The sequence below is a fragment of the Carassius auratus genome, chromosome 9 (assembly GCF_003368295.1).
Source record: "Carassius auratus strain Wakin chromosome 9, ASM336829v1, whole genome shotgun sequence".
Taxonomy (NCBI): domain Eukaryota; kingdom Metazoa; phylum Chordata; class Actinopteri; order Cypriniformes; family Cyprinidae; genus Carassius; species Carassius auratus.
In genome coordinates this window covers 4,767,018-4,781,888 of record NC_039251.1, presented here as the reverse complement: position 1 = coordinate 4,781,888, position 14,871 = coordinate 4,767,018, and the positions used below count along the sequence as shown (strand labels likewise).

Sequence of the window (14,871 nt, the reverse complement as noted above, 5' to 3'; positions counted from 1 at the left end):
CAAATAAAACAGTAAAAGAATGAGAACCCAAAATACGTTTACCTTTAATATGAATTACAAATTATGATCACACTGAGTACAACAGATAATAGTAACCGGAAGAAGTTTTGCAAATGATTGTCACATGATTAATATTTTATTGCATTAATGAACACACAGACAGTTCTAGAGGATCAAAATCAAAAGAGAAGAATGACTGCAGTCGAGCGTTTCATTGAAAAACATCTTTTATTCTATGGTTAAAGGATCAAGTAGCGTCTGTGCTCAGACTAGTAGAAAGACATTCAACTGCCGAGGTGCTTTATGAGGCTGTGGGGTCGAGTACACCATATAAAACACCAAAAACCCTCAGATATTCACAACAGACTGATGACAAATGCATCAAAGCCTTGAACCTGTGTGTTTCTAAAGCCCGGAGTGGTCCTGGTTAAAGTATGGATGTACCCATGCGGGGTGGAGCCGGAGGGAAGGGGAATGGAAACCACAGCCCTGAATGATGAAGCCACACGCTCAAACCTAACGCTACATCTGCTGCGTGGAGTTCCCGTTCCAGGTGTTGTTGTCATCCTCGTCTTCTTGAGTCCGTAGCCGGTATATTTTCCCATCTTTCTTGAAGTCCTCAGGCTTCTTCTCAAGAACCCTCTTACGAACCGCATCTCTGGAGCAGAAAACAGCACAAGGAGCAGACATTCAGCTGCATCTCAATGACACACAATAGCCAGTGTCTAGAAACATTAGTGTGAGAGTTCAGTGAGTCACAGTGTCTTTACCGTGGGTTGAAGCGTCATGAACTTAGAAACAAAATTCCCCTGATCTTCTGACATACACAGTTAGGTCCATATACATTTGGACACACACAATTTTCATAATTTCTGCTCTGTCGGCCAGCAGAATACAAAATGCTTAGGAATAAAAACCTTTTAACCCATTTTCAGGGACAAATGTAATCATACAGGTGCATCTCAATAAATTAGAATATTGTGGAAAAGTTCAATTATTTTCAGTAATTCAACTCAAATTGTGAAACTTGTGTATTAAATAAATTCAATTCACACAGACTGAAGTAGTTACTATCTATTTAGCCCCCCCCCCAAATGTACATCTTTGTCTGTTTAGCCCCGCCCACAGATTCCACACTACTGTCTGTTTAGCCCCTCCCACCAATTCTTCTCCTTCCTCCTGATCCCAGTGTTAAGAAAGAGTGAATGAACTTTTATTTTTAAGTTCCACACCCAGTCAGTAAGAACTCAGTCCTTTGTTCACTATTTTACCGTGGATTCATTTACAAACAGGGCATAGTTCGACGTGGTATTTTCAGAAACAATGAAACGAAAAGAGGAACTCTTAGCCAATCACAGCAGTGGGTGTTTACTTCTGAGCCTATTCAAACAGAGCTTTCTGATGAGGGGGGCTAAAAACAGGACCGAAAATAACTTAATACCTCCAAATGAAGATGTTTTTGATGTTGATGACATTATGAGTGGAGCTCAGAGAACAAAGTAATCAGAGACTGTTCATGACGCTCTACTGTGAGGTAACTGGAGTCACAGAGAGGTCACACACACACACGCACGCGCACGCACGCACGCACGCACACACACCCACCCACACAGGTCTATTAGTGCTCTATTAGTTTTATTGGATCTTAGTGCTGCGTTTGACACAATTGACCACAACATTCTTTTGCATAGACTTGAACACTTTGTTGGCATCAGTGGAAGTGCACTAGCATGGTTTAAATCGTACTTATATGACCGCCATCAGTTCGTAGCAGTGAATGAAGATGTATCATATCGATCACAAGTGCAGTATGGAGTACCTCAAGGCTCAGTACTAGGGCCGCTACTCTTCACACTTTATATGTTACCCTTGGGAGATATCATCAGGAAACATGGTGTTAGCTTTCACTGTTATGCTGATGATACTCAGCTCTATAATTCTTCGCGGCCCGGTGAAACACACCAATTTGAAAAACTAATTGAATGCATAGTCAACATAAAAAACTGGATGACGAGTAATTTCTTACTGCTAAATTCTGAAAAAACAGAGGTGTTAATTATAGGACCTAAAAACTCTGCTTGTAATAACCTAGAACACTGTCATCACTGCACTGGCTCCGTATCAAACATCGTATAGATTTTAAAATATTGCTTATTACTTATAAAGCCCTGAATGGTTTAGCACCTCAGTATTTGAATGAGCTCCTTTTACATTATACTCCTCTACGTCCGCTACGTTCTCAAAACTCAGGCAATTTGATAATACCTAGAATATTTTTAGGCTGCATTAATAAGGTAAACCGGAACCGGAAACACTTCACATAACGTGTACCTTCTACATCATTAGAAGAATGGCATCTACGCTAATATTTGTCTGTTTCTCTCTTGTTCCGAGGTCACCGTAGCCACCAGATCCAGTCTGTGTCCAGACCAGAGGGTCACTGCAGTCACCCGGATCCAGTACGTATCCAGACATGATGGTGGATCAGCACCTAGAAAGGACCTCTGGCCCCCCCAACTGAGCCTGGTTTCTCCCAAGGTTTTTTTCTCCATTCTGTCACCGATGGAGTTTCGGTTCCTTGCCGCTGTCGCCTCTGGCTTGCTTAGTTGGGGTCACTTCATCTACAGTGATATCATTGACTTGATTGCAAATAAATGCACAGACACTATTTAAACTGAACAGAGATGACATAACTGAATTCAATGGTGAACTGCCTTTAACTTTCATTCTGCATTATTGAGACACTGTTTTCCAAATGAATGTTGCTCAGTGCTTTGACGCAATGTATTTGGTTTAAAGCGCTATATAAATAAAGGTGACTTTGACAGATACCCACACAGACACACCCACACAAATACCCCCCCCCCCCCCCCCACACACACACACACACCTCTGTGGTTGTGCGGCGGCGCCGGAGCCGTGTGTGTTGTGGGCGGCGGCTGCCGCAGGAGCAGGAGGAGCGCTGCTGAACAGGAATCCGCTGATGAACCTCCAGACGGACAGCAGTGGGTACAGCAGTGACCCCAGCGCTGCCCAGACGCTTCCAGACGCAGACGAGCGCACCACTGCACTTCTGGACTGCTGCAGGGACCAATCACAGCACAGCATTCACCAACATCACCACAACCCTAGACAGCTTATCACAAGCTTTCTGAAATGATACGCTTTTCCAATTAAACATTCTAATGAGGCATTGTCTAATTAGATATTCATTCATCTGAAGACACTGAGGACTGATAATACAATCTGAAGCCAGGATAAAAATAGTTAAAAATAGTTTGTTTGTCTAGTCATACTAGAGTAAAAGATTTTTCTAGAGGATAGAGTGTGTGTGTGAGTGAGCGTGTGTGTGTGTGAGTGAGCGTGTGTGTGTGTGTGTGTGTGCGTGTGTGTGTGTGTGTGTGCGTGTGAGCGTGTGTGTGTGTGTGAGAGTGAGCATGTGTGTGTGTGTGTGTGTGAGCGTGCGTTTGTGTGAGCGTGAGTGTGTGTGAGCGTGTGAGAGTGTGTGAGCGTGTGAGTGTGTGTGTGTGTGAGTGTGAGTGAGCGTGTGTGTGTGTGTGAGTGAGCGTGTGTGTGTGTGTGTGTGTGTGTGTGAGCGTGTGTGAGTGTGAGAGTGAGCATGTGTGTGTGTGTGTGTGTGTGTGTGTGAGCGTGTGTTTGAGCGTGTGTTTGAGCGTGTGCGTGTGAGTGTGAGCATGTGTGTGTGTGTGTATGTGAGAGTGAGCATGTGTGTGTGTGTGTGTGTGTGTGTGAGAGTGAGCGAGTGAGTGAGTGTGTGTGTGTGAGTGAGCGTGTGTGTGTGTGTGTGTGTGTGTGTGTGTGTGTGAGTGAGTGTGTGAGTGTATGTGTGTGAGTGTGTGTGAGTATGTGTGTGAGTGTGTGTGTGTGTGTGAGCGTGTGTGTGAGCGTGTGAGTGTGTGTGTGTGAGTGTGTGAGTGTGTGAGCGTGTGAGTGTGTGAGCGTGTGTGTGTGTGAGAGTGTGTGAGTGTGTGAGCGTGTGAGTGTGTGAGTGTGTGAGCGTGTGTGTGAGTGTGTGAGTGTGTGTGTGAGTGTGTGAGTGTGTGTGTGAGTGTGTGTGTGTGTGTGAGTGAGCGTGTGAGTGTGTGTGTGTGAGTGTGTGTGTGAGTGTGTGTGTGTGTGTGTGAGTGTGTGAGTGTGTGTGTGAGTGTGTGTGTGTGTGTGAGTGAGCGTGTGAGTGTGTGTGTGTGAGTGTGTGTGTGAGTGTGTGTGTGTGTGTGTGAGTGTGTGAGTGTGTGTGTGAGTGTGTGTGTGAGTGTGTGAGTGTGTGTGTGAGTGTGTGAGTGTGTGTGTGAGTGTGTGTGTGTGTGTGAGTGAGCGTGTGAGTGTGTGTGTGTGAGTGTGTGTGTGAGTGTGTGTGTGTGTGTGTGAGTGTGTGAGTGTGTGTGTGAGTGTGTGTGTGTGTGTGTGTCTCACAGGAAGCAGCACGATGCAGGCGCTGGGGGTCAGATCCAGCTCCAGTAGTGTTCTCTCCAGATCCTCAGCTGTGAACTCTCTCCGGGGGAACATGGTGGCCAGAGAGAACTGACCGTATCGGCTCCCCGCCTCCTGCATCGAGACACACAGACTGATGAGTCACAGTGTAGAGCTTGTGACAGTATTACAGTCATGTCTGACACTGACCCGAGCGGCGAACTGCCGAGCCTCCAGCAGACGTGACTCTGACGGGAACTGGTTGGTGACGGACGAGCCGTCAGGCAGACGAAACTGAATCCTGGTAAACGCACTGAGACCGACAGAGAAGACATCGTCAAGAGTAACCATCATCAGCATTGTTGTACTGCATTTAATTCATGCACATTTATTTTCCAGAATTACTTATTAAAGGAACACTCCACCGTTTTTTGAAATAGGGCTTATTCACATTATTTCCTACATTTAGATAGGTGGGCAAATGCATTTTTGTGTCAGTGCATGCATTGTTTTAGTTTGACTGGGTCGGCGTTAGCTTAGCTTAGCACAATGAATGGAATCCTTTGTTGCCAGCTAGCATGGCCTGAGTAAAAGTGATCAAAAAATAAAAAAAACCCACCTAATTACTTCTTGTGGCCTGCGTATTCACAACGAGTACAAATAGCGATCCAGATTAACACTAGGCGATTTCCTAGGCAGATATTGACTTGGGACTATATTATGGGGAAGCACAGGCGAAGCACTGCTACTTCGGCGCAGAGATATCACGCAACACATGAAAACATCAACTCTATGTGAATACAGGTATAATATGGGTCGATCTATACATGCGTCATGATTAAAATAATCACTTACTCTGTGGACAGCTGTCCATTTGGTCCATTCGGCGTGGGGCGTTTTTTCCAGTTCACTTTGTCACACCGGAAAAAAAATCGAGTACTGCAGAATGGATCAGCGCCGTGAAATCCTCTGTAGATGTGACACAACTTCGGGCACGCTCATCTTGATCTGACGTGTTGAGCCTGGTCATCAATGGCAAAAACATGTCCCACTCTCTACAGCACAGACACTCTATTTCCGTCGGCATAGATTGGCATATTCCCCCACATTCACACCACCAGTTCATGTTGGCTCTCATCCTCACGTCCTCAGGCTGTTGAGCGATCGCAACTAATACACGCGCATATAAATTTCACTCGCGGCTGGCTTGATGGTGTTTTTCTGAAGTGCGGCTGGCTTGACCGCAGTCTCCTACTGTCGTTCTATTTCCAAAGCACGCAGCTCGTCTTCTGTAAACTCTGGTTCAAATAGGTATGGTTCTGGTTCTTGACTGTCTGAGAAGTCACCCTCTTCGTCTCTCTCAAAATCAGCCATGTTCATCGCCATTCGTGTACTGTAAGGAAAATAGCCAGGCAGGCAGCTACTATTCACGCCGGTATGTTGACGGAAGTCGTGGGATTTCATGTGTTGCGTGATTCTCTGCCCCGAAGTAGCAGTGCTTCGCCTAAGCAGCAGTGCTTCGCCTGTGCTTCCCCATAATATAGTCCCAAGCCAATATCTGCCTAGGAAATCGCCTAGTGTTAATCTGGATCGCTATTCGTACTCGTTGTGAATACGCAGTCCACAAGAAGTAATTAGGTGGGTTTTTTTTTATTTTTTGATCACTTTTACTCAGGCCATGCTAGCTGGCAACAAAGGATTCCATTCATTGTGCTAAGCTAAGCTAACGCCGACCCAGTCAAACTAAAACAATGCATGCACTGACACAAAAATGCATTTGCCCACCTATCTAAATGTAGGAAATAATGTGAATAAGCCCTATTTCAAAAAACGGTGGAGTGTTCCTTTAAGGATGGCATTCAGGGAAGTTCTACTTATTAAGCACTTTTACTTACATTACAAACATGCTTCACAAGACAAAACAGAAGCATTAAACAAACACTGGCAATGATTTCACACCATAACTATATAAATCATGCTTTAACGCTTGAAGCCTCTTTCACTTCCACTGCAGGACGCTTCTTTACTCAGGATTATGGTTCAGTGGTGAGAGAGCAGCACTAGAGCGAGGAGCTGACAGGAAGTGATCACCTCTTCTCTCTCTGCACTTCCTGTTGTGTGGCTCTGGTCTGCAGCGCTGCGGTCCGAGACGTGTCTGCCTCCAGCTGAGTCTGAGCGAGACGCGCCGCTCTGTCTGCACGGTCCTGCGAACAAACCATCATCATCCAGATCCAGAAACACAGGGGCCGACAGGTTAAGAACTAGTTTGACCAACAGCTGCCAAGAGCTAACACGTCTTACTTGTCCAATACACATCGACCAACCTACGGCTCCATAACTTCATTTAAAAGTTACTGTTTAAAATAATGTTTATAAACCATATATAATTAAGTTTCTTAAACAATTAGAAACAAAGCCACATCTTGTGTCCATGTATAGATCAATATAAAGGACTGAGAACCAATCACACAGGGTCTGAACATTGTGTGACACCTCTAGAAACTGAGCAGGAAGTGTGTTCTGTGTAACGCTTGCTTTCAGTTTTGATGTTAACGAGATCTCTGCACTGATGGTCTCTTTTTTTCACAGTACTTTGAATGAACAGTGCAGCAGCGCGGATCTGGGGGGTTTAACTGGACGGACTGAACAAGCAGTCGAATGCAGTGACCCCCTCCTCATCTTCACCTCTCCTGTTCCGCTGATGAGGCAGCCTGACACACACCTAACACCAGCACACAGCGTTTCTGCATTCGAATGTGGATTTTATTTTAAACTCAACACAAGTATTGTGTTGCCAGCCCTACAGTATAACGCTCTCTCGGTGTGTGAGGAGTACCAGAGCGATCTGCTGCTTGACTCGCTCTCGAGCCGCTCGCTCCTCAGCCTTCTCTCGATTCCTCTCCTCCAGAAGATGCTTGGTTTTCTCTTCCTCCTGCTGACGCTTGAAGTCCAGCACCTCCTTCCCCATCTTACGCCTCTCCATCTCCTTCTTCAGCTCGTTCTGTTCACACCAGAGCAGAATCACGTCACACACACTCATCTCTCATCCTCTAGAGGACATGATGATCAGACAGTACCTCTTCTTCTGCTTTCTTCTTCTGCTCGCGTCTTTCCTCCAGCTTCTTCGTTATCCTTCATAGAAACAACAACAACAAATACATAACGAAAACTGTAAACCCTCTCTTGATTGACGTTACACACAAACACTAAAGAAGCTGCTGGAGTTTCCAGCTTGAGTCACTGCAAAACAGGAAGTTCTTCCTTAAAAGTTTTGTCTTGTTGTTTTCGGTACAAAGGACTAAATTCTCTTTGAAATTCAAATTCAGCTTTGAAATCAAAGGAATAAATCATATTTTAAAATATATTCAAATAATAAAACTATTTCACAGTATTCCTGCTCTTGCTGTGCTTTGGATCAAATAAATGCAGGCTTTCTGAGCAGAGATACTTCTTTAAAAAGACATCCGAAATCTCACTGTTCAAACACGTTTGACTGGTCGCGTGTTTCAATAGTGGCATGTGAACACACACTGAGCTGTGATTGGTCGCTTCACATGTTCATCAGACAGTGTTTGCTCACCTCTCCACTTTGGTATCCAGAGGCTCGTCTTCACCTGGAGTCACATGACCTGCCGCTCCGTCTTCCTCCATCGGCTCAGACAGGGATTCTGGGGAAGAGAGGAATCAGTCCAGCGCTCAACCAAACTCAACACATGCAGATCTCTCTAATTTGAATGTTAAGCTGCTAACGACTCCTGAAACTAAATCAACAGAGCACTTCAATACTGAAACTTCATGCAAATCAGTCTCTCCTGAAAGAACAGATGTGAGCAAACTGTCCTGCAGCCAATCACAGCTCACCTTTAGCCTGCGGCTCCGAGACGGGCGTCTGATTGGCTCGCTCTGCGCTCGTCTGCTGCGTGTGCATCTGAACACAAGAGCTTGTTAGTGTGTTTGTGTGTGTGTGTGTGTGTGTGTGTGTTTCCAGCCTTTCCAACTACTGTACTCCCACCAGCTGAATATTAGCATAAAGATCAACTTGTAAAAAACTTATCAGAGATCTACATAATCTGTATATTATATGCACATTAAAATGAGTGACAGCATTAGCAAATAATAATAATAAATGTTTATTTATATAGCGTCTTTCCCAGATTCAAGGATTATTTATGAGGTTACACCAACAGATGAAATACTCATTACAAACAAACAATGTTCACTGGACATTTGCCCAATCCAGTCACAAATAATGCAGTTGTGTAACAGTGTGAGTGTAACGCATGAGTAACGAGTGTGTCTGTGCCCGCGTGTGTAACGGGAGCATGTGTTGTAACGAGTGTGTTAGTGCTCGTGTGTGTAACAAGTGCGTTAGTGCTTGTGTGTGTGACGAGTGCGTTAGTGCTTGTGTGTGTAACGAGTGCGTTAGTGCTTGTGTGTGTAACAAGTGCGTTAGTGCTTGTGTGTGTGACGAGTGCGTTAGTGCTTGTGTGTGTGACGAGTGCGTTAGTGCTTGTGTGTGTGACGAGTGCGTTAGTGCTTGTGTGTGTGACGAGTGCGTTAGTGCCCGTGTGTGTGACGAGTGCGTTAGTGCTTGTGTGTGTGACGAGTGCGTTAGTGCTTGTGTGTGTAACGAGTGTGTTAGTGCCCGTGTGTGTGACGAGTGCGTTAGTGCTTGTGTGTGTGACGAGTGCGTTAGTGCTTGTGTGTGTGACGAGTGCGTTAGTGCTTGTGTGTGTGACGAGTGCGTTAGTGCTTGTGTGTGTGACGAGTGCGTTAGTGCTTGTGTGTGTGACGAGTGCGTTAGTGCCCGTGTGTGTGACGAGTGCGTTAGTGCTTGTGTGTGTAACGAGTGTGTTAGTGCCCGTGTGTGTGACGAGTGCGTTAGTGCTTGTGTGTGTGACGAGTGCGTTAGTGCCCGTGTGTGTGACGAGTGTGTTAGTGCTTGTGTGTGTGACGAGTGTGTTAGTGCTTGTGTGTGTGACGAGTGTGTTAGTGCCCGTGTGTGTGACGAGTGCGTTAGTGCCCGTGTGTGTGACGAGTGCGTTAGTGCTTGTGTGTGTGACGAGTGCGTTAGTGCCCGTGTGTGTGACGAGTGCGTTAGTGCCCGTGTGTGTGACGAGTGCGTTAGTGCCCGTGTGTGTGACGAGTGCGTTAGTGCTTGTGTGTGTTAGTGCTTGTGTGTGTGACGAGTGCGTTAGTGCTTGTGTGTGTGACGAGTGCGTTAGTGCTTGTGTGTGTGACGAGTGCGTTAGTGCCCGTGTGTGTGACGAGTGTGTTAGTGCCCGTGTGTGTGACGAGTGCGTTAGTGCCCGTGTGTGTGACGAGTGCGTTAGTGCCCGTGTGTGTGACGAGTGCGTTAGTGCTTGTGTGTGTTAGTGCTTGTGTGTGTGACGAGTGCGTTAGTGCTTGTGTGTGTGACGAGTGCGTTAGTGCTTGTGTGTGTGACGAGTGCGTTAGTGCTTGTGTGTGTGACGAGTGCGTTAGTGCCCGTGTGTGTGACGAGTGCGTTAGTGCTTGTGTGTGTGTGACGAGTGCTTTAGTGCTTGTGTGTGTAACGAGTGCGTTATTGCTTGTGTGTTTAACGAGTGCGTTAGTGCTTGTGTGTGTAACGAGTGCGTTAGTGCTTGTGTGTAACGAGTGCGTTAGTGCTTGTGTGTGTGACGAGTGCGTTAGTGCTTGTGTGTGTAACGAGTGCGTTAGTGCTTGTGTGTGTAAAGAGTGCGTTAGTGCTTGTGTGTGTAACGAGTGCGTTAGTGCTTGTGTGTGTAACGAGTGCGTTTGTGCTTGTGTGTGTAACGAGTGCGTTAGTGCTTGTGTGTGTAACGAGTGCGTTTGTGCTTGTGTGTGTAACGAGTGCGTTTGTGCTTGTGTGTGTAACGAGTGTGTTTGTGCTTGTGTGTGTAACGAGTGTGTTAGTGCTTGTGTGTGTAACGAGTGTGTTAGTGCTTGTGTGTAACGAGTGTGTTTGTGCTTGTGTGTGTAACGAGTGTGTTAGTGCTTGTGTGTGTAACGAGTGCGTTAGTGCTTGTGTGTGTAACGAGTGCGTTAGTGCTTGTGTGTGTAACGAGTGCGTTAGTGCTTGTGTGTGTAACGAGTGCGTTAGTGCTTGTGTGTGTAACGAGTGCGTTAGTGCTTGTGTGTGTTACGAGTGCGTTAGTGCTTGTGTGTGTAACGAGTGTGTTTGTGTTCGTGTAAAACGAGTGTGTTTGTGTTCGTGTAACGAGTGTGTTTGTGTTCGTGTAACGAGTGTGTTTGTGTTCGTGTAACGAGTGTGTAAGTGCTTGTGTGTGTAACGAGTGTGTAAGTGCTGGTGTGTGTTACAAGTGTGTTAGTGCTTGTGTGTGTAAAGAGTGCGTTAGTGCTTGTGTGTGTGACGAGTGCGTTAGTGCTTGTGTGTGTGACGAGTGCGTTAGTGCTCGTGTGTGTGACGAGTGCGTTAGTGCTCGTGTGTGTGACGAGTGCGTTAGTGCTCGTGTGTGTGACGAGTGCGTTAGTGCCCGTGTGTGTGACGAGTGCGTTAGTGCCCGTGTGTGTGACGAGTGCGTTAGTGCTTGTGTGTGTGACGAGTGCGTTAGTGCTTGTGTGTGTAACGAGTGCTTTAGTGCTTGTGTGTGTAACGAGTGCGTTAGTGCTTGTGTGTGTAACGAGTGCGTTATTGCTTGTGTGTGTAACGAGTGTGTTAGTGCTTGTGTGTGTAACGAGTGCGTTAGTGCTTGTGTGTGTAACGAGTGCGTTAGTGCTTGTGTGTGTAAAGAGTGCGTTAGTGCTTGTGTGTGTAACGAGTGCGTTAGTGCTTGTGTGTGTAACGAGTGCGTTAGTGCTTGTGTGTGACGAGTGCGTTAGTGCTTGTGTGTGTAACGAGTGCGTTAGTGCTTGTGTGTGTAACGAGTGCGTTAGTGCTTGTGTGTGTAACGAGTGCGTTAGTGCTTGTGTGTGTAACGAGTGCGTTAGTGCTTGTGTGTGTAACGAGTGCGTTAGTGCTTGTGTGTGTAACGAGTGCGTTAGTGCTTGTGTGTGTAACGAGTGCGTTAGTGCTTGTGTGTGTAACGAGTGTGTAAGTGCTTGTGTGTGTAACGAGTGTGTAAGTGCTTGTGTGTGTAACGAGTGCGTTAGTGCTTGTGTGTGTAACGAGTGCGTTAGTGCTTGTGTGTGTAACGAGTGCGTTAGTGCTTGTGTGTGTAACGAGTGCGTTAGTGCTTGTGTGTGTAACGAGTGCGTTAGTGCTTGTGTGTGTTACGAGTGCGTTAGTGCTTGTGTGTGTAACGAGTGTGTTTGTGTTCGTGTAAAACGAGTGTGTTTGTGTTCGTGTAACGAGTGTGTTTGTGTTCGTGTAACGAGTGTGTTTGTGTTCGTGTAACGAGTGTGTTTGTGTTCGTGTAACGAGTGTGTTTGTGTTCGTGTAACGAGTGTGTAAGTGCTTGTGTGTGTAACGAGTGTGTAAGTGCTGGTGTGTGTTACAAGTGTGTTAGTGCTTGTGTGTGTAAAGAGTGCGTTAGTGCTTGTGTGTGTGACGAGTGCGTTAGTGCTTGTGTGTGTGACGAGTGCGTTAGTGCTTGTGTGTGTGACGAGTGCGTTAGTGCTCGTGTGTGTGACGAGTGCGTTAGTGCTCGTGTGTGTGACGAGTGCGTTAGTGCCCGTGTGTGTGACGAGTGCGTTAGTGCCCGTGTGTGTGACGAGTGTGTTAGTGCTTGTGTGTGTGACGAGTGCGTTAGTGCTTGTGTGTAACGAGTGCGTTAGTGCTTGTGTGTGTAACGAGTGCGTTAGTGCCCGTGTGTGTGACGAGTGTGTTAGTGCTTGTGTGTGTAACGAGTGCGTTAGTGCTTGTGTGTAACGAGTGCGTTAGTGCTTGTGTGTGTGACGAGTGCGTTAGTGCTTGTGTGTAACGAGTGCGTTAGTGCTTGTGTGTGTAACGAGTGCGTTAGTGCTCATGTGTAACGATTGTGTTAGTGCTCGTGTGTGTAACGAGTGAGTTAGTGCTCGTGTGTGTAACGAGTGCGTTAGTGCTTGTGTGTGTAACGAGTGCGTTAGTGCTTGTGTGTGTAACGAGTGTGTTTGTGTTCGTGTAAAACGAGTGTGTTTGTGTTCGTGTAACGAGTGTGTTTGTGTTCGTGTAACGAGTGTGTTTGTGTTCGTGTAACGAGTGTGTTTGTGTTCGTGTAACGAGTGCGTTTGTGTTCGTGTGTGTAACGAGTGCGTTAGTGCTTGTGTGTGTTACGAGTGCGTTAGTGCTTGTGTGTGTAACGAGTGTGTAAGTGCTGGTGTGTGTTACAAGTGTGTTAGTGCTTGTGTGTGTAACGAGTGTGTTAGTGCTGGTGTGTGTAACAAGTACGTTTGTGTTCGTGTGTGTAACGAGTGTGTTAGTGCTTGTGTGTGTAACGAGTGTATTTGTGTTCGTGTAAAACGAGTTTTTTTTTTTTGTGTGTGTAACGAATGCGTTAGTGCTTGTGTGTGTAACGAGTGTGTTAGTGCTTGTGTGTGTAACGAGTGTGTTTGTGCTTGTGTGTGTAACGAGTGTGTTAGTGCTTGTGTGTGTAACGAGTGTGTTAGTGCTTGTGTGTGTAACGAGTGTGTTAGTGCTTGTGTGTGTAACGAGTGTGTTAGTGCTTGTGTGTGTAACGAGTGCGTTAGTGCTTGTGTGTGTAACGAGTGCGTTAGTGCTTGTGTGTGTTACGAGTGCGTTAGTGCTTGTGTGTGTAACAAGTACGTTTGTGTTCGTGTGTGTAACGAGTGTGTTAGTGCTTGTGTAACTAGCACTAACACTAGTGTGTAACGTATAACGAGTGCGTTAGTGCTTGTGTGTGTAACGAGTGTGTTAGTGCTTGTGTGTGTAACGAGTGTGTTTGTGTTCGTGTAAAACGAGTGTGTTTGTGTTCGTGTGTGTAACGAGTGCGTTAGTGCTTGTGTGTGTTACGAGTGCGTTAGTGCTTGTGTGTGTTACGAGTGCATTAGTGCCTGTGTGTGTAACGAGTGCGTTAGTGCTTGTGTGTGTAACGAGTGCGTTAGTGCTTGTGTGTGTAACAAGTACGTTTGTGTTCGTGTGTGTAACGAGTGCGTTAGTGCTTGTGTGTGTAACGAGTGCGTTAGTGCTTGTGTGTGTAACGAGTGCGTTAGTGCTTGTGTGTGTAACGAGTGCGTTAGTGCTTGTGTGTGTAACGAGTGTGTTAGTGCTTGTGTGTGTAACAAGTGCGTTTGTGTTCATGTGTGTAACGATTGCGTTAGTGCTTGTGTTTGTAAGGAGTGCGTTAGTGCTTGTGTGTGTAACAAGTGTGTTAGTGCTTGTGTGTGTAACGAGTGTGTTAGTGCTTGTGTGTGTAACGAGTGTGTTAGTGTTTATGTGTGTAACGAGTGTGTTAGTGCTTGTGTGTGTAACGAGTGTGTTAGTGCTTGTGTGTGTAACGAGTGTGTTTGTGTTCGTGTAAAACGAGTGCGTTAGTGCTTGTGTGTGTAACAAGTGCGTTTGTGTTCATGTGTGTAACGAGTGTGTTTGTGTTCGTGTGTGTAACGAGTGTGTTAGTGCTTGGGTGTAACGAGTGTGTTAGTGCTTGTGTGTGTAACAAGTGCGTTTGTGTTCGTGTGTGTAACGAGTGTGTTAGTGCTTGTGTGTGTAACGAGTGTGTTAGTGCTTGTGTGTGTAACAAGTGCGTTTGTGTTCGTGTGTGTAACGAGTGTGTTAGTGCTTGTGTGTGTAACGAGTGTGTTAGTGCTTGTGTGTGTAACGAGTGTGTTAGTGCTTGTGTGTGTAACGAGTGCGTTAGTGCTTGTGTGTGTAACAAGTGGGTTTGTGTTCGTGTGTGTAACGAGTGTGTTAGTGCTTGTGTGTGTAACGAGTGTGTTAGTGCTTGTGTGTGTAACGAGTGTGTTTGTGTTCGTGTGTATAACGAGTGCGTTAGTGCTTGTGTGTGTAACGAGTGTGTTAGTGCTTGTGTGTGTAACGAGTGTGTTTGTGTTCGTGTAAAACGAGTGTGTTTGTGTTTGTGTGTGTAACGAGTGCGTTAGTGCTTGTGTGTGTAACGAGTGTGTTAGTGCTTGTGTGTGTAACGAGTGTGTTTGTGCTTGTGTGTGTAACGAGTGTGTTAGTGCTTGTGTGTGTAACGAGTGTGTTAGTGCTTGTGCGTGTAACGAGTGTGTTAGTGCTTGTGTGTGTAACGAGTGCGTTAGTGCTTGTGTGTGTAACGAGTGCGTTAGTGCTTGTGTGTGTAACGAGTGAGTTAGTGCTCGTGTGTGTAACGAGTGTGTTAGTGCTCGTGTGTGTAACGAGTGAGTTAGTGCTTGTGTGTGTAACGAGTGTGTTAGTGCTCGTGTGTGTAACGAGTGCGTTAGTGCTCGTGTGTGTAACGAGTGCGTTAGTGCTCGTGTGTGTAACGAGTGCGTTAGTGCTTGTGTGTGTAACGAGTGTGTTAGTGCTTGTGTGTGTCACGAGTGCGTTAGTGCTTGGGTGTA

At 46.1% G+C, this 14,871-nt stretch overlaps 2 protein-coding genes across 7 annotated transcripts in view; one reads left to right on the top strand and one right to left on the bottom strand.

Moving 5' to 3' along the window:
• LOC113109177 (NACHT, LRR and PYD domains-containing protein 3-like) overlaps positions 1-14,871 on the top strand; it is a 1,077,877-nt gene that overhangs the window by 207,181 nt on the left and 855,825 nt on the right. The gene's annotated exons all lie outside the window — the stretch shown is intronic.
• Positions 122-14,871, bottom strand: part of LOC113109196 (UBX domain-containing protein 4-like) — a 16,524-nt gene continuing 1,774 nt past the window's right edge. Inside the window, exons 5-13 of the mRNA XM_026272847.1 lie at positions 8,293-8,359; positions 8,012-8,099; positions 7,509-7,563; positions 7,268-7,432; positions 6,523-6,635; positions 4,642-4,744; positions 4,435-4,566; positions 2,891-3,081; positions 122-658 (exon numbers count right to left, since the gene is read on the bottom strand). Of these exons, the coding sequence (XP_026128632.1) occupies positions 523-658; positions 2,891-3,081; positions 4,435-4,566; positions 4,642-4,744; positions 6,523-6,635; positions 7,268-7,432; positions 7,509-7,563; positions 8,012-8,099; positions 8,293-8,359 (1,050 nt within the window). The 3' untranslated portion in view covers positions 122-522. The remainder of the gene's footprint in view (positions 659-2,890; positions 3,082-4,434; positions 4,567-4,641; positions 4,745-6,522; positions 6,636-7,267; positions 7,433-7,508; positions 7,564-8,011; positions 8,100-8,292; positions 8,360-14,871) is intronic.